This window comes from Drosophila sulfurigaster, chromosome 3, assembly GCF_023558435.1.
Source record: "Drosophila sulfurigaster albostrigata strain 15112-1811.04 chromosome 3, ASM2355843v2, whole genome shotgun sequence".
NCBI classification, from domain to species: domain Eukaryota; kingdom Metazoa; phylum Arthropoda; class Insecta; order Diptera; family Drosophilidae; genus Drosophila; species Drosophila sulfurigaster.
Window position 1 is genome coordinate 16,335,356 of NC_084883.1, and position 26,114 is coordinate 16,361,469.

General features: G+C 39.8%; 2 protein-coding genes and 1 long non-coding RNA gene across 6 annotated transcripts in view; 1 reads left to right on the forward strand and 2 right to left on the reverse strand.

Moving 5' to 3' along the window:
* LOC133845617 (protein TANC2) overlaps window positions 1-19,160 on the forward strand; it is a 62,651-nt gene extending 43,491 nt beyond the window's left edge. The window contains exons 4-7 of one of the 4 annotated variants that reach the window (XM_062280116.1): window positions 13,732-14,146; window positions 14,285-14,527; window positions 15,110-18,534; window positions 18,601-19,160. In XM_062280116.1, coding sequence (XP_062136100.1) covers window positions 13,732-14,146; window positions 14,285-14,527; window positions 15,110-18,534; window positions 18,601-18,927 — 4,410 coding nt within the window. In that variant the 3' untranslated portion in view covers window positions 18,928-19,160. Of the gene's footprint in view, window positions 1-13,728; window positions 14,147-14,284; window positions 14,528-15,109; window positions 18,535-18,600 lie in introns of all 4 variants that reach the window. The other 3 variants (XM_062280115.1, XM_062280118.1, XM_062280117.1) reach the window with 3 other exon arrangements.
* Window positions 19,161-21,397: 2,237 nt separating this feature from the next.
* LOC133840653 (uncharacterized) lies at window positions 21,398-23,892 on the reverse strand. Its single transcript, XR_009894203.1, has 4 exons — window positions 23,084-23,892; window positions 22,657-23,028; window positions 22,034-22,443; window positions 21,398-21,978 (listed from the first exon to the last, which is right to left on the reverse strand). It is a non-coding gene; the product is annotated as an uncharacterized LOC133840653 (long non-coding RNA).
* A 1,241-nt stretch (window positions 23,893-25,133) lies between these two features.
* LOC133845785 (zinc finger protein kipf-like) lies at window positions 25,134-26,060 on the reverse strand. Its single transcript, XM_062280347.1, has 2 exons — window positions 25,460-26,060; window positions 25,134-25,381 (listed from the first exon to the last, which is right to left on the reverse strand). The coding sequence occupies exons 1-2, from the start codon at window positions 25,986-25,988 to the stop codon at window positions 25,134-25,136; spliced, it is 777 nt and encodes a 258-aa protein (XP_062136331.1). The 5' UTR covers window positions 25,989-26,060.
* Window positions 26,061-26,114: the final 54 nt, after the last annotated feature.

Genomic DNA, 26,114 nt, shown 5'->3' on the forward strand with positions numbered 1-26,114 from the left:
CAGCTCGTCCGGCCACTTGAGGCATACTGCCTGACCCAATTTCCCGGCTTGGCATCTTCGCTGGCAAACTGTCAGTTCAGCCATTTGACAGTCGCCTTTTGAGATACACAAGCGCAGATATGAGATACGCTTCTCGCTGCCTCTGCCTCTGCCTCTGTGTCTGTGTATCTTTCTTCTGAGTATTTGATACGCGGTACCCAGTACCCGGTACTCGGTACCCGGCAACTGGTTGCCAGTAACTGCTATCTGTGATGGCAATCTGGCTGCAACGTCTGGCGGCGCCCCGCCAATTGAATCTTTTGCGCGGTTTTGGCGTATTTAAAGTGACATTCGCTGACAGTTGAACTGCAACTCCCCAGTTGCTCACCAAATTGCTCCCTAGCTGCTCCTCCATTAAACCTAAACAAAAATCCGATGCTAATCTTCTCGTGCAGCAAAGGAATCAAATTAAATTAATTACCTTCGAATGTGATAGCTGTAATTGTTTTGTAGATTTCAAACTCTTCGGCTGACATTTGACCTTTTTTTGAGGGAGAGCAGGAAGACAATTCATTTGCTTGTGAGAATCATTGAGGGTTTTCATTAAGTAGCACAAATTAGTAGCTAAAGATTAAGGATTTGATAGCGGATATTATTCTAAAAGTAGATTCAAATTACGTATATTAAAAACAGAATCTTAAAAGAATTGTTTGCCTCAGCTTAACTGAAAATTCAATTTACAAAAATAAAAAATCACAGACTGTTAACAATAGAACAATTAGAAAATATTTACAACTCCGAAACTTCACGCTTCTTTAGAAATATAGTTGAAATTAAAACTTATTGTTATAAACTAATGTCAGCCTTAAACAAAGAGTGTAGTTGTTTCAAGTGCGAACTGAAGAAGGTTTTGTGTAAATGTCTTTTGATGTCTAAAGTTGTAATCATAAAAATTTCCAACACCTCGCGTCATCCATAAATGGCATACAATTAGATCGATGGACAACAAGTTGAGGGGGGAGCAACGAGACGAAACGAAACGAAAAAAAAAAATACATAAAATGAAGAAACTTTCATTTCGAGTTGATTTGAGACGATTTGATTTGATGATGCGCCCGGAAAAAGTTGAAGTTGAAGTTGCAATTGAATCGAATTGAGTTTATGGCTGACCATAAGGAGAACGAGGCTTGACTCAATGAGTTATCATTGTCTTTGGCAAGTGGAGCAACTGGCTCTGACTGCCTGGCTTTTCTCCTTATAAGCGATATGGTTACGGTTATATACGTACATATATCGGAAGTGTGTCAGCGATTGCCAACAAGCACTTTACATAACTTTAAGCTTCAACTATCTGTATCTGCAAATATACGTGTATCTATCCAAGTGGAGTTGAGTCGATTCGAGCCGAGCCGAAACCAGAAGTCGTTTAACCAATTACTGGGGCGTGTGGCATGAGAACTGTCATTAGATTAAGTGGCAGGCAACCTGTGTGTGCAACCACAACTACACTACGGTGGCTCCTTCTCAGCTCAAGCTAATTATCGTTTGGAAATCGTGTTATTAGCAACTGCACCAACCAAAACAAAAAATATAAAATAAAAACTAACAAACCACCAAAGATTTGTGATTGACACGCGCAGGCGACAAATCAACTCTCGTGTCTCCGATTCAAATTCAAATCGTTTGCATTAAAAATGCCATAAAAGTCGCTCGTTGTCTATTTTTTCTCTCTCTCTCTACATTTTGGTCACATTCGAAAGCAAAAACGCATGCGATTTTTATCTCGCATGCAATTTATTTGTTGCTTCAGTTGCAGCAGCAGCAGCAGCAACAAATATGGCGTTAATTATCCCACAATTTTGATAGCATCACGTATCCATGATTAACAAAAAACGCAATCAATCAATTGCTGTAACGCTGTATCTTTTACTTGCAGCTATGCCAAACATTGTAATTGGTATTCGCTTTGAATGACTTTAGTCGTTGGCGTCGTTGTTTAACTTGTAGTTACTCTTGTATCCAGTTGTTGCAGTTGCAGTTTCCATTTCATTTCCAGTTGCTTTTCATCCATTTTAAAAGATTTATGTCACCTCTGCTGCGCAATCGCAGCCAGCGACGAGCTGAGCTGACACCTTTTGCCTTTGTGCTGGACAACCAGCTGGGCAATTAATCAATGCTGATTTCTCTAAGCATTAAATTAACTCTGCGTGTCTGATGTAGAACAAATATGCATATGCAGATATAATCGAAGCAAGGCATTACTCATTTGATGTCGCTGTATTAACATTTTCAAATATTTATTATACGTTTTTCTTTTATCTAGTATAAGGGGTGTAGATTTACATTTTTGATATATTAGTTAACTTAAAAAGAAGACGGAATGCATATTCCTAGCCTGAAGCCTGATATTTATTCTTTTATCTATTATTTGCAATATATTATTGAAAATTTGAATATTTCAATCTTTAATCCGTATATGATACATTAAACAATTCTAGGTTAGTTTGCTTAGAAACAACCAGGGTGCATCGTCTTAGCCTTTACTTGTTATAATGATGACAATCAAAGAGTTTTATCGTCCTTGCCTGCAGTTGTTATAACCATGATAATCAAAAAGTTTCACCTCTCAGCTATACTCAACTCTGGATATTACAAGTTTATGGTTTATATAATAAAAGATGCATCCATTGTTATCGCCACGTATTTATCATCAACTTTGCTATACTTTCCCTCACTCAAAAGACATTCACTTATGGATAATCACAGCTCAGCGAACAATAACTGCAATCAGGCACACAACTACAACCAATTTGGCGTTAATCAATCATACATACACTATAAATGCATGTATAGTAATGTCCATATGCATTGAATGTATCGCAATTGCACGTACAGCGCCACCTGGCGGTCGGTATGTGCTAGCCTTTAATTAACACGACAACAGGCAATTTATCAATTTTTATTGATAGAACCTCGAACAATCGAACAATGAGCATTGCACTAAACTGCACACTAATTAGTTGCACAGATACTTAAGCTGGCCTGGCCAAAATGAATAACCCCGTCGGGCAACCAAGTATAATACTCCATCGTCACCATCTTTTTGCCCCCCTCTCTCTTCTCTTTCTGTTCACTCCGTTAATTGCCAGCTGCAAGTTGTTTATGCTAACCACAAAATGTTAGTGCAGTCGCATGCAGTATGCAAATGCGGCAAGCGCAACAATAAATATCGAACAACTGCGATCGAACACAGTCTCGGCTCTGCGGTCTACACAAAGCGAAAAAATTGATTCGTTTCGAATTCGAAATTTGCTGCTAGTGATCTTTTATCTTTGATTGAAGTTCCTTAACTTAAGTTGAAAAATTATTGTATTAGTTGAATTTGATTCAGCTTGATTTTATATTTCCGATCAATATTTATTTCATTTAATTTTATTGAAGATAAAATATGATTGTCTAATTTTTTGTTGGAAATACTTTCGATAATTCTTAAAGTGAATTTGATGATTTGATTGGAGCTCACAACTTTTCTCTCTGTGTACACTCTACACGCTTAACAATCTTCCACTTGGTTTACTGTCTGGCTGGTTCACTAATCAGCATAAATTGTTGAAAATTGTTTGTTAAGTAGCGCAAAATATGTCCACCTGCCGCCTTTTTGACATTTATTGTGATCGCATTTTCCAAGGGATATCGTATATATTTATAACATTATTCTTAGATTAAATCATAGAGCTTAGCTTCCAGCTAAAAATACATTCAGCTTGACATTATCACTGATGTACTATAAAATTAAAAAGCAATAAAAGAAAATTGATTCTTAGCGTCTCAATAACTACAATGAAATCTTAATTGAATTAAAAAATAATTATACGAAATCTTAGATAATCTAAAATCGTATGCTACTCATTTAGCTTTTTGTGCAGCTGATGTCAAAAATATTACAACATATTTGCCATTCATGCCAGAAATAAAACGATTAAACTGATTTGGTGGGTCGGCAATATGAGCAAATGCAACACGCCCACCTCAAAATTGACTTAAATTAACTTCAGTTGAGCTGACTCGACCAAAAACAAAAAAAAAAAGGCTGCTCACATTTCTGCTTAAAACAAATTACACGGCTTATCTTTATTGGCCCAAATTTCAATTGGCCAACAAGTAAATTAAAGCCTGCCATGAAAAGGCAATTAATGATAAAAACAACAAAAAATAAACACACACTGCAATCAAAGCCAGCAACAATCCACTTAAAATATATTAAGAAAAAAATAAAAGAAAAGAAAGTTGAACTGCAACAGTCACATCCAATGGGCAAAAGGACAGAAATGAAGGTTGAAAGAAATATAAAATGATATCAGGGCATAATCCACATGTCAGCAAAAGATGAAAACATTTGGCATACAGTTTGTTATGTAAAATAAATGAAAGACCAAAAGGAAATTGACAGAAAACATATTTTAAACGGAAGACTGAATACTCTTGAAATGAGATATAGATATCAGCATATTATATATATAGTTGTTATATAATAGTTGTTACAGTTATTGAAAAGAGTGATAATAATTATAGTACAGAACTTAACAACAGTTTGAAGAAATATTCTATATAATATTATTCTATGAATATTGACTTGACTGCCCTTTTTTCGGAACAACTTCAACAACTTTATTCTTTTCTATAATTCAATTTTAAATTTATATTAAAAATTAGATTTTATGCCGCTAATTCTCTTAATAGTTGTGATCAATACAAATACTATTCTTCTTTGTAGACATGAATTCATTATCAAAGGATTATGCTCCAATAAAAAGGACGCTCATTGTTATTGACATTTTTGATAAATAACATAACACCATTGATTTAACTCTCAATAATATTAGATCCTTTCGGAAAGAGTATTTTTAAATTAATCATTTAGTCAAAATGAAACACACCTACCCAAAAAAAAAAATCGAAATGGGCAGGGCAAAAGTTTTGACTGAAATTAATTTGCCTGCCCTGCAAGATGAATGGCAACCTGGCGAAAGCTGTCTTCCGTGCTCCCCCAGGGGACAGCAAAAGTTCCTCGATGTGCCAGTCAGAGCTCCTCCGCCTCATAAGTGCAAAATGCATAAAAAATGCTGACACTATTCGATAAAGTTGTTCGATAATTTAGAGTCTTTAGAACTATAGATGAGTCGATTGAGTTTCACCAAAGGTTCGTTCCATTTTGAATGATACTAACGATCACGTACTCGACTCACAGGCACAGACAGAGCTAATTCACTGAAATTTTCACTCGCCGAGCACTAATTAATATGTAACTCGTTTAGTGTGCGATGATTACGATTTACGCAATATTTTCATGTTGATTGATTGAAAAAAAGGTGCCGACAAAATGACGCAGACAAGAGCTTCTATTGTTGCGCGCGTCGCATCGACATCGACCGGAAAACCAAATCTATGAAATTTAACGCATTTAATTTACTCTCTTTTTTGTTGTTGCTGTTGCTGTTGCTTTTGTTGTTGGAGTAAGTCGAACTGTAGGAAAATGTAAAATGTTTGTAATCAAGGCGAATGTGTTGATCGTCTCAGCACCTCAGAGCAGCTTGAATCTGTTTTTATCGCCTCTTAGCTTCGTTTTTTTTTCTGTTGGGAGGCTTTCACTTTCTAGGCCCAGTTAAAAAAGTAAACAAAACTGTTGCCAAGAGGTCTTTAATGCTTGGGTCCAAAATCACGATGAAGCTTTTGCATTTTGTTTATTGTTGTTGATTTTGCCTTGATTGAGTGAGCGAAGTGCGTGTGACGCAATTGAAGCTAATGAATAAACACTTTTCAATTGTTGCCTCAAAACTACTAATTGTTAAAAGTATTGAAATTGTATTTGAAATTGCTAGAAAATTCGTAAGACTTGCTACCAGAACTGTGTGTAAAATTGAAATATCTATTTAAAAAAATATTATAATGGAAAAAATTTAAGTGTCCAATACGAATCAACTAAAAATTCAACAAGATATATGTATAAACGTTTAAGTAAGGAAATATTATATACATAAATAAGACAAGATATGAAGGCATTAAAGAGAGAAGTTTAGGAAGAAAATATTATATAAATAAATATGAATCAAAATATACTTAAACAACTTAGACAATTCCACTTCGAACACATCAATCTAATTTTAGACTATTGAATATATAATACTCTTGCGTAAAACTCTTCACAAATTTGCAATGTGATGCTCTTCAAAGAAAAGGTTAAAAAAATATTATATTTATGAGGCGCAGGAAATAGCTACTCAGCCTTCAATCACAATTCGAAAAGCCAAGAGTTGTTTTTGCCGACTTGAGAAAGATGTAGAACAAAGCGGTCAAGGGTGCTTAAGTTTCTAAGCATATTGCCCATAAGTCAATTGTGAAACTCTCACCGATAATTGCATCTCAAAAGATTAGTTACGCTTTAAACTGCGGCTCAAGTGCTTGCTTTGGGTTTGGGTTTGGGTTCGTGTTTGGGTTTGGGTTTGTGTGTGTTCGGTCATGAGGTCCGAAGTATAGTGCACTCATACAGAGTTATGAGTGTGTGCTGTTGTGCTGGTGAATTTGGCATGCCAAGCACGTTTTATACACTTGCACACGGACGCGGACACGGACGCGCACTTGATGAGATGCAGAGTGCAGAAAAGAAACCCAACAGGGTCATAAATGCACTGGCCGCGCCATTAGAAAGCTGCAACAAAGCCGAATGGGAATGGGAATGGGTATGGGTATGGATGGATCAGTATGAGTATGAGTATGAGTATGAGTGTGAATGCAATAGCTTTTATGCTCAACTTGTTCTCGTTACGTGCATGACTCATGATGACCACAAAAAAGTGCAAGATCGTTTGGGTTATGAGGTGGGATTTGGAGATTGGGGATTACGATGGGAACGAAGCGGAGAAGGGAATTACGATTGGGGAGTGCATTTCACTTTCAGAGAAATCAATAACTCAACTCTTAACGCTCTCACGGTGCAATCAAATGAAAATGTTCAACAGCAAACAAAGCGAAAGACACGCTGCTAATTAAACAGACAAACGGCATAACAATTGTGCAAATGAACCAATCAAAATATCCATTTAATTTACCTGCGCTAGTATAGTATTGATAGGAAGAGTTTTATATCACGTATACGACTGAGGAGGTTTGTTCTGTTTTGATCGATAGCATCGCATTTTTGCGTTTTACTAACGCTGGGATTGCGCACTTTCCAAATGTCAAATAACAACTTCATTTCACTTGCTTAGCAAATGCATTTTTGGCATACACATTCAATTGATAGTTACTATATGTTTTCTCAGCCATTTCACCCGATTAACCAGCCAACCAGTTGCGATCCCTCTCCCAATCTCAAACGCCATATCACTCTTACTCTCACTGTCTCTGTGTTTGTCTGTGTCGCTGGTGCAAGTTTATCTATCTGTTTATCTCGATGTCTTGTTTATCTATTTCGTGGACTTGGCATGCGAGCCGCTTCCTCAAATATATAAATCGCACACGGCATTTGCATGTTGAGAAACAATTTCTCAGGCCTCGTTTGTTGGCTTTAACGCTTTGGCTAGCCGCCTTTGATATATGCCACATGACGATGGTCATAATATTTTTGCGCAATTCGGTTGTCGTCGAGCGGCTTTTTCAACTCAATTTATCGATCGTTAAATAAATGCATTAACTTCTTCTGTTTTTGTTTTTTCTGTTTCCCATTGACCGAAACGCGATTTGATCGTGTTCAAAGCACTTGCAACCAACGCAAAAGCAGCTTGCAGTCTGGCAAATCAATTAATAATGAATGAACTCTCAGCATCTGATTTGCAGCCAATAATTTAGTATTTTTCCATCAAATGGCTTCTCTCTATTAATTTGGAGTATCGAATTATTATGAGTATTAAAAGTGGGTACATTAGTTAATATTTTAACTATTTTTAGCATAGAAGATCGTCTTTTAAATAACTGACAGTTTATAAATTAACAACTTCACTTGCAAGTCATGAATTGAATAAACTCATTATCTAATGAATGCAATTAAAATATCAGCTTAGTGCATTTATTTATGGCAATCCCATTTGCGATTAGGCCAAGCCCCAGACAAGTCCATCAACTACTTGGACTCAAATTACCAAATACTTGAACCCAAAACTCTGCCGTTGATATCACCACAATTTTGCCTTGATTATAGTACAATGAATGCACTCACACACACACACACATTCAGTCTGTAACTGTGCAAATAATGTTCGCTCCAAATGATTTGGCAATCGAAATTTGATACAACCAATGGAGTCGAGTGCATAAATTACAAAGCTAAACGCAAGTAATTCTCATAAAAAAACAAATGCATAGAATGCTTGAATACGATTACGATTGCGAATACGAATACGAATACGAGTGCGAGTCTGAGTGTGAGTGTGAGTACGGTTACGATTACGATTACGAGCACAAGTGCGGGTACTCGTAACATTGCCGAGACCCTCTCACCTCGTTCCTCCTCCACGCGGTCAAATCGCGGCCAAGACACAATGGCCCCAAAATGGCAAATGGCGGCGACGAATGCGCCACGCGTGGTGCCCAATAGTAGGTGTCAGCAGAGGGCAGCAGCGGGAAGCGAAGTGAGTACTAGAAGTGAGCACAACAAGCAGCAAGCGCGACGCGTTTCCATTCAATGCAAATGCAACATCAGCAGCAGGAATTGTGGGCGGTTTGCTAGCGACAAACGCGTTTTTGCTTGCATTTTGCGGTCTAAACTGCTCTAATAATGACAACTTTAAATATCTAAGGACTATATAAATAATTTAGTATTTTGATTCTTCTATTAATTTCGAATATTGAATTATTATGAGTATTGAAATAGGGTCTAATACCTATATTAGCTGTTAAGCTTTTGTCACCAGCGAGAACGTTAAAGATTGTCTCTAAAATAACAGAACTATTAGTTCCCAGAAATGCAGTTACCAATAGATTTCGAATATATTGGCAACTGCTTTAATTTTCGGGTGGCTCTACAAGTCAGCTATTGTCTGTTTGAATATTAAGATCTATAAAAGGCAAATGATGTTATAAATGACACGTATTGCGAGCGTTCGTTTTATTTAGCTTACCGATCAACACTGACCGACAATTATGTATTAGGAAGTTCAGAATCGGTAACAGAGATCAGAGAGTGATAAAAAGAGCATATCTAACAACACGAGAGAGTTGTTAGAATAGTCGAGAGGGCGTAAAATTTAGTAGGAGGAAAGCCTACACACATACAGGCCTTCACACATACAGACACTCGTCCAACTACAGATCTTAGAAATTATAACTATGCAGAGTTGCGAGATAGAGAATTAAGTTGTAATGTGTCTCACTTCAGAAATACAAAAATTCATATATTTTGCCAGATACACTCTCTTGACATTGCTGTTCACGAATTAACTTTTTGTCTTGTTACACAAATTAATACTAGAAGTTGTATAATTTTTATTCTCATAGCATAATTGGAGGCTCTGTCGAAATTTGAGCGCTCAAATAGAATAATATTGTGGTGCTTATAACCGACAATTTGCGATTATAAACATTATGCATATTAGCGTTAAGCTACAAGATCGCTATGAATGAAAACAGTCCTTGAATTGGCATCCATTTCAACAGTTTTCGGTAACTACTATTTTTTATGACATTTAAACAATTATTTTTAAGCGCGCTTTGTGGTCGTGTTGCTAAAATATCAGCTTATAGTTAGGCTAAAATGCAACTGCAACTGCAACTTGCTGTGACTGTGGGCCAAGCCCAATCAAATGGCGGCCAAGTCGTTGTCTCAACTGGTGTCAACATGTCTGGGACCGCCAGCTTGCCTCCAATAACTGCTGTTGTTGTTGTGTCGATGTTGTTGTTTTGATGTTGTTGCTTTTAGCCCGCAGCTAAACATGCGAGTATGTAGTTATACCCTACACCCAAAAAATAAAGGTATGACCAGCAGTAAATCCCCTTTCGCCATTTCACATATGAGGATGTGGTATTCAATTAAATTTATTTTTAATACGTATTGAAATTTTCCATTCTTTAATTCACTCAAGAACAATTTACCATTTTTATTTCTACTCATTATGAAAATTTTTATATTCAATTGTATCTTGAATACTTATAGATTTATTTTTTTTGCACTTCGGTCAAAATATAAATATCAATTCACTAAAGATTTCAATGCTCTTTAAATAATATGAACATTTAATTTATTTAAATAACTTATGTTGACTTTTTCGGCCATTAGAAATGTTAAATAATAAATAAGAATCCTCAAATTATATCTTCAGCAAATATTGGCTGATTTCTAGGTAATTTGGCAGTCGAGCAATTCCAATTGTCAATATTATTCATATTTTGCAGCCGCCAAAAAAGTTGACTAAAAATTATTATGAACCTGTTGATGTTGCTGTAGTTGCTGTTGTTGTTATTGTTGTTTGGTGCTTGTCCAAAAATCGAATCGAATTCTTGAATGAACCATTAATCTTGTTGCCAGCTCTGTCTCCGACTGCAGCCGGATCGGACTCTGGCGAGTCGATCATTAAATGGCTGCGGTAATTGCATTGCGGCCTCAGCTTTAGCTTCGAGTTTTAGCCTCTGTTTTAATGCATACTATACACTAACAATAAGAGTATCTCAATCCAGTAATGCAAAATGTAAACAGAGCTGCAAATAAATTTTATGAATTTTAAATATTTAAAGAAAAGTTTAGGAGAACAAATTGTACTTCCAATTTAAATTATTAAATTATTATTTAACTTATTATTGCAAAATAAAATAATACATAAATTTGTATTTTCATTAAGTTTCATTGAGTATTTACACTGCGGTGTTTCAGCTGTTGTAGCGTTTTTTTATTTTTGAGCAAATTAATGCGAGTTTGTCATATTACAATTACATCGACGACCGGCTGGCATTACACCTGCGATCTTTTGGCGCAACGAGGACCCCTTGGGGTTCCGCCAACCAAGCCCAATTGGTTCTACTCGGCATTTAGTGCGAAAGGTTGCCAGCCGTTGTCTCTGTTCCGTTTCGGTCTCAGCTTAAGGTTTGACAATATACGATGAGGGTTTGGCAAGATCGAAATGTGATTGTTTTGAAGACTATGCGCAGAAAATTTTATCGGTCTTTTGATCTATATCAAATTCTAAAAAAGGAATAAAAGATTCCAACTAAAAATAAGTAAATCATTCAAAATGTCATTACTTATTAAAAAAGTTAGCTTTTCAGCAATAATAAAATATTCCTATTGGCTTTTATTAAAAGCTATTCTTCAGGTCATATTTTGAATATTCACTTTTACAAAATCGTTATCAATATTAAGCACAGATCACACATTTTAAAAGTGGAAATAGGAAACCTATTAATTTCATTGTCTATATTCGTGTAAGGATCGGATCAATTATTACTGTTTTGCAATGTCACATTCCCATTCCAACACCTCTTTCCACTAACAAGCACTTGCATGCTTACAAGATGATGATACTACACATACTTGAAATGCACAATCTCCCACCAAAGACAACAGCAACAATGTTGTACAACGACAAGTAAAACTGCAAATTGTGTAGTTGAAAAGTGATTTTCACTTTTCTATAGAAATTTCAATTTGCAATGCAGTGGCAGGCATAATTTGTTAATTAATTTTCAAGCTACAACTTAATCAAAATGATGTGGCCAATTAAAAAGCCACCACGGGGTGGCCAACGATAAGACACTAGACTCCGAGGAGTGAGCGAACGAGCAACAAGCGAGTGAAGAGGAAAGGAAATCACGAGATAGCGATAGAGACTCCAAGCGAACTAGTTTAAAGAAAGCCTTTCTTTGGCTCGAAACGAATCGCGCAATGGATCGTGGCGAACCGGTACTTAATTACACTCGCCGTCTATCGATAGGTCATTTATCGAGTGTGGGGAATCGATTGCCGTTGAATTGCTGCAACTTAATAGCCAGACTTTCCACAGAACCCGCCACAATGGCGTCAGACTGCAAGAGACAAATCAGATGCAACTAAATAAACAGACATCACTGACGGATGGTTAGACAAGTGGGTAGACTGCACTTAAAACGGGCACGCATCCACAACGGAAGTGGGAAGTGGCATCCGTGGGAGCTGACATGCAGCTTTCTAGAATTGAGACCCACTCTTCAAGAGCATTCTTTCTCTCACTATCTCTCGTCTGGTCACGTAATATCCTGGCCTTATCTGCTCTATCTTTGACTTTCAATTAAATGGAATGTTAGCTAACCAAAATTGTAGCCTCTTCCAGTTGGCCACAATTACTATACTCTGGCAACTTTGTGTGCCCGAAACAAACCAATTTCGAGCTATTATCCCACACAATAGGGAACAGGTTCTGGTCGCCAAATTGCCAAACACGTTTGCGATTTTTGGAGCCTCCTCAGAGGCTGCGGACTGCAGACTGTAGCCTTTAGCCTGTGGTCTGTGGAATATAGACTGTCAGGAAAGCAAAGCAGACGCCAAATGAGTTGCGGTTCATTAAGACGAAACCCCCAGACAGACAGACTTGACTCCTCGAACAGTATGTTTGTGTCTGGGATGACTAAGACCAAGGCTGGAGTATGGCCACTAAATACACTTGACAGTCGCTGCATCTGCATGAAAATGGACTTTTGTCTGACTTGCCTGCTCCTGATGTCCGGCCAACGCAGACGATGCTTGATAAGGCGTCGACTGCAGCGCACGATCTTACGCCAACAGAACCTCCAGCTAATCGCACTGATCGCGACACAATACAGAGAGAGGAGCGAGAAAGAGAGATGGAAAGGAGAACAGACAAACAGACAACAGCGTCCAGTGTGAGCAGACAGAAGAAGATGATGATGATTATAATCATCGACCATTGTGGGTTGTCGAACATGCTTGAGTAGGTTGAGACTGGACTTCTTCTCAGCTGCAACATTTCAGAGCTAACAAATATTTAAATGCAATAGCTTTGAAGTAATATAACTATTTTCAAATATTTAGAATACCTTCCTATTATTTTAATTTTGAATTTAGCAAGTTTTTTTGACAGCTTGCAAAATGCATTCCTAATGTACTAGCTTCAGCTTTTCGCTGACTGTTTCGCTGATTCTTTTCTTCTTTCATTTGTTCTTATTTTTATTTCGCTCTCTATTCATCAAATTAGTTTCTTTACACTGTATTTCCCTCTTTATCTTAATTTATTCCTTTATCTATGTGTACTAAATATTCCTAGCTTCTTGCGTGCTCCCCAATTTCCCCACACCTTTTCCCATTACCTGTATTATAATGCCCTTTATTATTTCTTTATTTTGCTTCTCTTGTGGGTCATTACGTTTGTTTAAATACATCCAGCAGCTTGTCTTTCTTTCCATTTCTCTCATCTTCTCTGACTTTGGTTTAATATCGCTTGGGATTAGGTATGGCGCACCTTGGTTCGCCCAGAGAGATGTGACTCCCTGCCGCAGCCAGAGGGAAGTCTCTTCAGAGCTCAGTGCAGAGTCGAAGACAAGTCGCATATGACTAATCGATGTGCAACGCCTTTCTATGCAACGCTCGCGTTCTCTTTGCTGTGGGGACCGCGTGCCGCCGCTTGTGGCATGTGGCACAGCGAACTTTCATCGTCGATAAAGCTGGGCAGAAACACATACACACACACACACAATCTTATATACATACATCAAAGTGCAACTCATTTCTCAAGTCTTCATCTGCTTATTTTTTGTTTTGTTTTATGCTTGCAGCAGCATCGCCAGGATTCGCAATCGCCGGATTACCACCGTTATGCGAGCATTGGCAAGTTGCCCCGTGCAGCAGCAACAGCTGCAAATGGCAATGCCACAAGCTTTGGGGCCAACACACACACCGTCACCGTCGACATCCATCAACACCAACACCAACAGCAGCAGCAGCAGCAGCAGCTGCAACATCACCAACAACAGCTTGGCAAGCAGCAAACGAGCAGCAGCAACAATAACATCGCACACAACAACAACTTGCACTTGCCGTACAGCGAGTTGCATGCCACACCAGCATTTGCAACGCCACCGACGCGTCGCCGTTTCTTCAATCACAAGAATCTGCGCAGCGCCCTCACCGGCCATCGACGCACTGCCTCCAACGGCGGTTGTCCCCTGGACACAGCATCCATACTCTCGGGCGGTAAGTTTTTTAACGACAACTCTTCACAAATCTGGTGCTGGGAAAATAGTCTCTTCGATTCCATTAGCTAGCCTCTATGCCTCTAGCACTGCACTCTTCCCACTTTCTGTACTTCATTTCATCAAATCCTTCATTCAGATCATCGTGGCAAGGAGTCGAATGCCTTGAATACTTCGACGTGCTCGGACTCGGCAGTGACGCGTCGTCGTCGCAAAAATGTGAGCAACAACAATTTGAAAACATCCACGGAGCACGGAGCCAACAGCGAGAATCGCCTCAATCGCCTCAGCTTGGCAGGCACCTCGATCAAGTGCCTTATCAAGTCACTGTGGAGCGTTAACTCCTCCAACTCGAGTGATGCAGGACTCAATCATCTAGCAGGCATGGCCCCCATTTCCTTCTCTCGTGCACACATCTTATTTGCATGAAATTTATTACCGATTCCCTTGTTCGAATGTCGATTATAGAATGACCAACTATAACCATGATCGTTAACATTATACTCACTAAACTTCATTATGTTCGGTCTTTTAAAATTATCTTTTATTTTTCAATATTTTTCTAAAATTTTTTGTAATTTTAAGTTTACGTCCAACAATTCGTTTATCTTAATTGAGCTTTATTCGGTATTAACATATTTGCAAAATACGATTTATATTTTTATAATATTAATATCCTATGTATTAAGAAGTAAATAATTCCATTACTGGTTTTTCATTTTCGACTGATAACTTAATCAAATGCGCTGCATCAAATAATCAACATCAACAGCTGAAAACAATTTCACATGTTTCGCCTTGAGAGTTAATCGATTTTTTTTCTATGACAAATGTTGTTCATTTCTGATGTAAGAATTTTTTCTTTACCCGTCTTATTTGCATGTTAATGTTCCACATTAAATCTTAATACTCCTCTCCCTTACACATATTTTATCTTATTCTTTACCTTTACTCTCTTCCTTAGGAAGCGACACCTTGGGCATTGAGCATCATTCGCAGGCGCTGCTCAACGAGAAGCAGCAAAAGGATCAGCTGCGAGCTCGCCTCGGTCTGCTGCTGAACGACAACAGCAATTGCGGCACCAGCAACAGTAACAGCAGCAGCAGCAGCGATCACAATGGCAACTCGACGAGCACCACAAGCAGCAGCGGCAACAACACCACCAACATCAGCAGCAGCAGCTGCATCACAGCCAACAGCAGCAACAGCTCTTCGCACAACATCAGTCCGGAGCAGACGCTCGCCTGTGCTGGGGTCCTCAGTGGCAGCCAACTCTCTGTGGCCACCTCGAATGCCAAGGAGGATGCCCTCAGTCTGTGCAGCAAATTTAAGATGGGCTGCTCCATGCAGGAGCACGCCTACGAAGCGCTGCCGCTGGCCAAGACGCGCAAAGGAGCCGCACGTCGCTCAACACGTGGCCAGCCCACAGTTGCAGGCGTAGGCGCTGGAGTAGGCGTGGCCGGAGGTGCCGCTGCAGGATCAGCAGTAACTGCAGGTGCTGCTGGAGCTGTGAGCAAACGTGCTGCTGCCGCCGCCGCTTTAGCAGCAGTGCAACTGGCGCTGAAGCCACTCTTCTTCGAGGTGCCGCTGCAGGAGCCGGATCCACCCTATGCGGGTCGCCAGTGGCTGGTGCAACAGCTCTCGAACATACTGCTCGGCACCGATACGCGCGTGGTGCTCATCAACGGCCAGCCGGGCACCGGGAAGACCGCCTTCTGCCTGCAGTTAGTGGAGTACTCGTGCTTCGGACGGCGTCAGATGCAACAGCAGGAGGATGTGGATGCCATCTACAGTCAGCTGGGCGTACAGAATGAACGCATGCGCGGTCTGGCCTCGCACATGGTGGGCTATCACTTCTGTCAGTCCGATGCGAATCTCACCTGCCAGGTGCCCGATTTTGTGCACTCGCTAGCCGCCCAGCTCTGTCAAGCACCGCAGCTAACGGCATATCGGGATTATCTACTATCGGAACCGCATCTTCAGGATATACTGAGTGTGCGCGAGTGCATTGCGGATGCGGAGCGTGTGATGCGTCTGGCCATCTTGGAGCCACTGGCGCAACTGCATCGTGCTGGAAAAATACCCGCCAAGGTTGCGGTCATACTTGTGGATGCACTGTGCGAGGCGGAATACCATCGACCCGATCATGGACACACGATTGCCAGTTTTCTGGCACAGCTAACGCCGCATTTTCCCGCCTGGCTCAAACTGGTGGCCACCGTGCGCACCCAGATGCTGGAGCTGGTCAAGGCGCCCAGCTACACGCAGCTGACACTCGACAGCTGGGCAAGCAGTCAGACACTGCAGCAGGACATGTTGGACTACATCAATGCCCGGATCGCGCACTGTCCCGAGATACAGCACAATATTGGGGGACAGTTGGCGCAGTCGCAGGCCAAGTTTGTGACGCATCTGCAGTCGCTGAGTCGTGGCTCTATGTTGTATGCCAAGCTAATACTGGATCTGATCTCGCGCGGACAGCTGGTGGTCAAATCATCCAGCTATAAGGTGCTGCCCGTTTCGCTGGCCCAGATCTTTTTGCTGCACTTCAATTTGCGCTTTCCCACCGCACGCAGCTTCGAGCAAACGGCACCCATTCTCAATGTCTGCCTGGCTGCATTGTATCCACTGACGCTCGATGAGATCTACTACAGCATGGAGGCACTGCATCATGGTCAGGAGCCGCTCAGCTGGCCGCAGTTCATGCAACGCTTCAAGCTGCTCGACGGTTTCCTCATCAAGCGCCTGGACAACACGTACATGTTCTTTCACAGCTCACTACGCGAGTGGCTGATGCGACGCGACGAGGGCGAATCCAGCAAATTCCTATGCGATGCACGACTCGGTCATGCCGGTATCGCCTTTCGCCTCTCGCGACTGCAGGCGCCGCTGCAGCCGCAGCTGACACTCGAGTTGGGCCATCACATGCTCAAGGCGCATCTCTACAGCAGCAGCCAAGCGGCACTCTCGCCCCGCGATCTGCAGTCCTATTGGCTAGCCGGCGCAGCGGACAACATCTCGGCGGCACTTGGCGCTCTGCGCAACGTCTACAGTCCCAATGTGAAGGTGTCGCGTCTGGTGCTGCTGGCTGGAGCCTCACCTGATCATCGCACCGACTACATGGGCGATGCGCCCATTCTCTGCATTGCCGCCCACGAGGGCATCTTGCCCATGGTCAGTCTCCTACTCGAGTTCGGCGCCGATGTTGGTCTAACCAACAGCCAAGGCTGCACGGCTCTCATTCTGGCCGCCATGCGTGGACATTGCGATGTGGTGCGTCGCCTGGTGGCCGCTGGCAGCAGCCTGGGTCAGCTGGACACCACACAACGCTGTGCTCTGGTGCATGCCGCACGCATGGGGCATCTGAGTGTGGTGCAATATCTGCTCGCCTGCGACTGGTCGCCGCGCGCACGCTCCCAGGACGTGGGACGTTCGTTGGCTTTGCAGCAGGCACTGATTGGCGCTGCAGCGCAGGCACATGTCAAAATCCTTGAGGATCTCCTGGATCTCAACGAGCACGAGCTAAACGATCTCAGTGTTGATGTGAACGGCCTGGAACCGAGCAGTGGAGAGCTCGCTTTGACCGCTGCCGCGCGACATGGCTGTGTGGATGCTGTCAACATCTTGATGTCGCGCGGTGCACAAATTGATGCACGCAATCGTCAGGGTTACACAGCGCTGTGGCTGGCCGTCAAGGAGGGTCACTGGAGTGTTGTGGAGCAGCTGCTGCAGCGGGGCGCTCTGCTCGATGAGCCACTGGGACAGACGCGCAAGACTCCGCTGATGATTGCCGCTGAGGAGGGACATTTGGAGCTGTTGGAGCTGCTGCTGGCACGTGGCGCTGCACTGGAGGCCGAGGATCACGAGGGTTTCACGGCGCTGAGCTGGGCCTGTTTACGGGGCCATTTGCCAGCGACGAAATGCCTCGTGGAGCACGGCTGCAATCGTCAGCACGAGGATCACAATGGTCGCACTGCTCTGGATCTGGCAGCGTATCAGGGCGCAGCCAGTTTGGTGCTGTATCTGCTGGAGCAAGGGGCCAATCTAGAGCACATTGATGTACATGGCATGCGACCCTTGGATCGTTCGATTGCCTGCCGCAACATCCAGGCGGTTCAGGTGTTTCTGCGCAAGGGCGCCAAGCTGGGACCAACCACCTGGAGCATGGCCATGGGCAAGCCGGAGATATTGGTGGTGCTGCTGAACAAACTGCTGGAGGATGGCAATGTGCTGTATCGCAAGAATCGTTTCCAGGATGCGGCACATCGCTATCAATATGCCCTGCGAAAGATCTCCGGTCTTGAGCAGCTGCTTGAAAGGAATGCGGTCTTTGCCCAGCTGCGCACCAATCTGCTGCTGAATCTGTCGCGTTGCAAGCGAAAACTCAATGTAAGGAACATTCACTTTCTATTGTATTAATATATTTATATATTAATCTATCTATTTGGTTTACAGGAACTTGACGCCTCCATAGATTTGGCCACGCAAGCGATTCTCCAGAAACCTCACAGCTATGAGGGTTACTATGCTCGGGCCAAGGCGCGCATGGAGTTGGGTGCACTCAACGAGGCGCTAGTCGATGCCAACGATGCCATGCAACAGGCAGCACAGAGCGGTGTCCTTTGCGAGGTCGTCGAAGTCCTTAAGCGCATTCAGGCCGAGTTGCTCACGCGCATTACCATCGAAGATCAAACTGTTGCCGGCAAATTAATCAATGCCGGAGCGGGAGCGGAAGCAGCAGCGAGTGTCTACGAATCTCAGCAAGAGATAACCGATTTGTAAATGTCCTCGGCGTTATTGTTATTCTACTCGTCCTATCGCAATCGAATCACAATCATAATCATTATTCTAATTATACAAGTATTGTATGTAATTAGCTTTTAGTCCTTAACTACTTTCATCTATTTATTGCCTTTGGATGTTTTAATTTTACAAATTAATTTGTACTATTCATTTTCTTTACGCATGTATAAACTAGTTGTAATCGACCTTACTCACTTAAGTTTATCTTGAATAATTAAATAATTATGAATTGTGAAACTATTTGCGTTTAATTATTTGTCATTATTTAAATAATTAAATATTTGTGTCCGACTGCGAAATGTTATAAAATTACTACAAATTATAATGTTATGCGCTTAAAAACAAAATATTTTTTTCTACAACTCGGTATAATATTGACGGATTTCAAAAGAACATGCATTTTTGTGATCACAAGTACCAACACTATCGCTTGGCATTCAAGGATTTCCAGAACTAAACTAAAAAAATTAGCAAAAAATTTTCCAAGGGGGTGGCACGCAAAAATAGTCAAAAATTCCAAATTTCCACTGTAACTTAGCCATTTTCAGGACGATTTGGATGTCCTTTTCCAAATTAACAGATATTAACACAAAAATACAGAATATATAAAAATGTCCTTAAAAGTCCTTCAAACGGCCGAGATAAAACAAGTTTTTGGTATACAGGAAACTAGTCATATCTCTGGAGTCCTTGGCAGGATCAAGCTGATATAAGTGTCAAAAATATATTTTAATTAGGACTATCAACTGGCGAAAGGACATTAAATCGTCCTGTTACTTTCCGAGCTACCCAGGATTTTACGTTTTTAACGATTTTTTCCTCGCCCTGACGCCGAAATTTTACAAGTGTTGGATTCTTAGATAACCCCATAATTGTTTGATGCCAATTAATAGATTTCGTTCTTACGAATCGAATGCAACTATTTCTGTCAAAATGCGAAACGATATGCCCGAGATAGGATCATTTTTGTAATTTGTAAATAATTACAAAACGTGCAGCAGATTAATTTTTTGTAGCATACTTTGAGGGTGCGATAATACCAAACATTACAGAACACCAAACCATAGATGGCGCTACTAAGCAACTCACATTGACAATTATTTCCTTCGAAATTTATAGTTATAATTTGGCAGGATCCTTACGGATTTCAAAAGGACATGCATTTTTGTGATCATACGTACCAACACTATCGCTTGGCATTCAAGGATTTTCAGAACTAAACCAAAAAAATGAACGAACAATTTTTCAAGGGGGTGGCACGCAAAAATAGTCAAAAATTTCAAATTTCCACTGTAACTTCGCCATTTTCAGGACGATTTGGATGTCCTTTTCCAAATTAACAGATATTAACACAAAAATACAGAATATATAAAAATGTCCTTAAAAGTCCTTCAAACGGCCAAAATAAAACAAGTTTATTGTATACAGAAAACTAGTCATATCTCTGGAGTCCTTGGCAGGATCAAGCTGATATAAGTGTCAAACAATATATTTTAATTAGGACTATCAACTGGCGAAAGGACATTTAAATCGTCCTGTTACTTTCCGAGCTACCCAGGATTTTACGATTTTAACGATTTTTTCCTCGCCCTGACGCCGAAATTTTACAAGTGTTGGATTCTTAGATAACCCCATAATTGTTTGATGCCAATTGATAGATTTCATCCTTACGAATCGAAAGCGAAACGATGTGCCCGAGATAGGATCATTTTTGTAATTTATAAATAGTTACAAAATGTGCAGCAGATTCATTTTTCGTAGCATACTTTGAGGCTGTGATAATTCAAATCGTGATAAATTCTGCATAAATGCAAGCTTGCTCAGTTCAAAGTCAGTTACTGTTTTTATTGTTAATCCGCACAGATTAGAAAAGTTAATTACGTTTGTCAATGTTGCGTATTCTCCGCATTTGCTTGTTTCGGTAATCTTTCGTTACAAAGTGTTTGCTACCCATTTCGTCCTGCTGCAGCCCTGTAATAAAGCACAATTTGTAATATATTTTAAGTAATATATTTTCTATACATACCTATAAAACTTCTTCGCTTTTCAAATTAATAAAATCCCGAAGTAGATCAGTTTTCAAAAAGCTGCCCTCATTCTCCATATCTTCTTTCGAATTTAATGAGCATTCTAATAAACTGAATACTTCTGAAGGAAAAGTCTATTTTTTCTGACGCTTTATTCTGATGATCGTTTGGTTATTCATCCAAACTCCATGCTTGCGATGGAATCGTTGTAAATTTGCACGGCAGGACGTCCACATTGAATTTATGCGGTAAAAAACTTTTTTGGTTGTACTTTTAACAATATCATTATGCTCCTCTTCTGGTATAGCCGCTTTTATATATTTCCAAATTGCATCCTTCCTTGCGCTTTTCCCAATTGCTTCTTGCCATATATCAAACAATTCAATGTTTGGCAAATTGAGGCTACATTCTAAAAATGAAAATTTCATGGATAAGGGTTAAAAGTGTGCTTAATTTGTAACTATTCACAAATGAAACTAAAAGAAAAATGTGCAAAAGCACGTGAATTACAATTCAAACAGCTGCTTTTATCATCTGTATTATTGTTAAGGTGGCGCCATCTATCGAAAATTCTGGTATGCAACATTGATGAATGATCCATTGTAAACACGTGTTTACATTGTACATGCACCTAAAATTAGTTCAATCTGCCAACTTTCAAAAAATGAATTTTTGCCTAAAAAAGTGATCAAATTTTCTATAGTGCTATGGCATGGCATTCATTCCCAATTTGCCAACATTTGTTTTTCGATTATATTTGTATGGAAAAGATAATAAATTTCATCGATCTTGAGATGTTACAGTTTGATTAAATGCTGGACAAAAGCAAGCTTGCTCAGTTTAAGGTCGGCTACCGTTTTTATTGTTAATCCCAACAAATTAGAAGAATTGGGTTATACAAAAAGTTAATTTCTTTTATCAATATTTTGTATTCTTCTCATTTGCTTGTTTCGGTAATCTTTCGTTACAAAGTGTTTACTACATATTTCGTCCTGCTGCAGCCCTGTAATAAAGCACAATTTTTAATATATTTTAAGTAATATATTTTCTATACATACCTATAAAACTTCTTCGCTTTTCAAATTAATAGAATCCCGAAGTAGATCAGTATTCAAAAAGCTGCTCTCATTCTCCATATCTTCTTTCGAATTTAATGAGCATTCTAATAAACTGAATACTTCTGAAGGAAAAGTCTATTTTTTCTGACGCTTTATTCTGATGATCGTTTGGTTATTCATCCAAACTCCATGCTTGCGATGGAATCGTTGTAAATTTGCACGGCAGGACGTCCACATTGAATTTATGCGGTAAAAAACTTTTTTGGTTGTACTTTTAACAATATCATTATGCTCCTCTTCTGGTATAGCCGCTTTTATAAATTGAAAAAGTGCATCTTTCCTTTCGCTTTTCCCAATTCCTTCTAGCCATTTACCAAACAATTCAACGTTGGGCAAATTGAGATTACATTCTAAAAAATGAAAATTTCACGGATAAGGGTTAAAAGTGTGCTTAATTTGTAACTATTCACAAATGAAACTAAAAGAAAAACGTGCAAAAGCACGTGAATTGCAATTCCAACATCATCTGTATTATTGTTAAGGTGGCGCCATCTATCGAAAATTCTGGTATGCAACATTGATGAATGATCCATTGTAAACACGTGTTTACATTGTACATGCACCTAAAATTAGTTCAATCTGCCAACTTTCAAAAAATGAATTTTTGCCTAAAAAAGTGATCAAATTTTCTATAGTGCTATGGCATGGCATTCATTCCCAATTTGCCAACATTTGTTTTTCGATTATATTTGTATGGAAAAGATAATAAATTTCATTGATCTTGAGATGTTACAGTTTGATTAAATGCTGGACAAAAGCAAGCTTGCTCAGTTTAAGGTCGGCTACCGTTTTTATTGTTAATCCCAACAAATTAGAAGAATTGGGTTATACAAAAAGTTAATTTCTTTTATCAATATTTTGTATTCTTCTCATTTGCTTGTTTCGGTAATCTTTCGTTACAAAGTGTTTACTACATATTTCGTCCTGCTGCAGCCCTGTAATAAAGCACAATTTTTAATATATTTTAAGTAATATATTTTCTATACATACCTATAAAACTTCTTCGCTTTTCAAATTAATAGAATCCCGAAGTAGATCAGTATTCAAAAAGCTGCTCTCATTCTCCATATCTTCTTTCGAATTTAATGAGCATTCTAATAAACTGAATACTTCTGAAGGAAAAGTCTATTTTTTCTGACGCTTTATTCTGATGATCGTTTGGTTATTCATCCAAGCACCATACTTTTGCTGGACGTGTTTTGAATTTCTATGGCAGGACGTCCACATTAAATTTATGCGGTAGAAAACTTTTTTGGTTGTATTTTTAACAATATCATTATGCTCCTCTTCTGGTATAGCCGCTTTTATAAATTGAAAAAGTGCATCTTTCCTTTCGCTTTTCCCATTTGCTTCTAGCCATTTACCAAACAATTCAACGTTGGGCAAATTGAGATTACATTCTAAAAATGAAAATTTCACGGATAAGGGTTAAAAGTGTGCTTAACTTGTAACTTTTCACAAATGAAACTAAAAGAAAAACGCAATGTGCAAAAGCACGTGAATTGCAATTCCAACATCATCTGTATTATTGTTAAGGTGGCGCCATCTATCGAAAATTCTGGTATGCAACATTGATGAATGATCTATTGTAAACACGCGTTTACATTGTACATGCACCTAAAATTAGTTCAATCTGCCAACTTTCAAAAAATGAATTTTTGCCTGAAAAGTGATCAAATTTTCTATAGTGCTATGGCATGGCATTCATTCCCAATTTGCCAACATTTGTTTTTCGATTATATTTGTATGGAAAACATAATATAATTCATCGATCTTGAGATGTGACAGTTTGATTAAATGCTGGACAAAAGCAAGCTTGTTCAGTTTAAAGTCAAAATTAAAACTTTTTAAATTATCAAAATTTTTAAATGCCAAATGTATAACGAAGGTTATTACTATAGGAAGGTATTTGAGAAAAGTGGGCGTGTCAACGCATTGCCCTCCGCCCACAGAAATCGAAAAAAAAAAAACGAATATCTAAAGCATTTTTCAAGTTAGAGACCCAATTTTGGAACACACGATGAATGTCCTATTTCAAATGCATCCCGCAAATTTCGTCCATGATGACTTCTACTGGTAAAGCAAGTCTCTTGTGTTTTTGGATCCGCCTTTTCAAATTTAAGAATGAGATTATGGGGTCGGAAGTATCCATTCCTCTGTGGAAAACATCTCTAAGGTTGTTAGTTCGGCTGTTTTTCCTTGCATGGTGGAGCCTCTTCGTGCCTCTTCAGAGGAAGATCGCAAAAGCTTTACCTCGGGCTTGTTTATCATTTTGCAAATAGTAACGGTTTTTCCAGGGTTTAACGCAAGTAATCTTAATATGACAGCAAGATCAACAAGCCCGCACCTACGAGCAGCTATGTTTGCCGCTTGAGTCTGCAACCTTGCGTTATGTTTTTGTGCCGCGGAGAGGTCAGCTGCTTGCCATCTTTGACGTTTGGACGTCCCACTGGTCTTATTGTTTCCTCTCCTCTGGCTTCTTCTCTAGTTAAAATAAGGGTCATGTAACCCTCCATCCAATTCGAATATCTGTTTTTAAACGTATCCAATTTCCTAAAGCATTTTTTGCCAATTTCGCCATAAATTTGCAGAGAATGTTTTGGCTTTACCGTTTAAATAAAGAACATCTTTTTCCAAAACGCTGTCATCAATATTTTTTTGTTATGAAAGCGTATATTGCATTTCGTTTCTCGCAAAATCTCCCTTGCTTACGCCACACTTCTAGCAGTTCTGCATTACTGATCAAGATGTTGCTCCCTAATAATTAAAATTACGCAAGAAACCGCATATTATGAATTCAGAATTGACATATCTACAACATGTATATGGACACTGACTGATACAATTTGAACCTTTTTTTAAAATCCTTTGCAAAGGGTTGTGGCGACGCATGTGACCCGTGTGATCTGGCTTGGTGGAAAAAGCCCTATGGCATTGGCTACATTTGTACTTTCGGTCATTAACATGTATACGTCTATGTTTTTATGGTTGGCTGGGAAAAGGAATGTCGCATAAGTCGCATTGGAATGGATTGTCCTTACTATGGAGCTTGATATGTTGGTGTAGCAACGGGTCGCGTGAATAGGACCTTGGGCAACTGGAATTTTTCATCAAGATGAATCTTTTGTATGTGAATCCTTAGAACTTTCGAACGAATGTACGATTTGTGGCACAGATGCTTCTTTAAAGTCATGTGATGATCGAATGTCAGATCGCAGAAGGTGCATTTGTAAGAGACTTCTATACCCTGACCCCGACCCCGCTTAGGAACGGCAGCTTTTGAATTTTCTATTGCATTCACATGAGGTGAGTTTTTAACGTCAGTATGCTCTTCACCACTGTTATTCAAATTTCCAATGAACTTACCATCTTCGTCGTCTGAAATGTTAATCACAGCATCTTCCTCCATTTTTACAATTACATTTCGATCTTGTAGCGATAAATCCCTTTGATTGTCTTCCACAAAGTCATTTTCCCAGTCAGGTGCATCGTTTACCATTTCATTGACGACATAAAGCTCCAAGCTAGGTTCTGTTTTGACGATTATGTCTGTATCATACGATGATGGATTCCATTCCTTATCGTCCAAGAAGTTTGTTTGATTGTGTGGAGCATCGCTGTTGGCTTCTCCTCCATCATTTGAGCCCTCGTCTCTAATTAGAGCTTTAAAAACATTGTAACTGCGCTCGCAATTTCGTTTGAATCGAAAGGCGACTTGAGCATCCGAAACGCACGTTGTGCAGATTTTTCGAGGAAGTTTGTCGCACTGTATATTCAAATCGACAATCTCGTTTATCATGTCCAACAGCGTCATTTCCATATGATACAAGGGCTGGTTTGTAAACAGATCCACCTCGACATCTGTGTTACCCATGCAAATACGACAAGATTCCATTGTATTTGTTTACTTCTTTCAATTTCACCTATTTTCAATGTTGTTATTATTCTCATATGAAAATCAACAGGGCTGCAACTTGCAAGCGTCACTGTTCAGTACTGAACTAGTTCGCGCCGACAAATT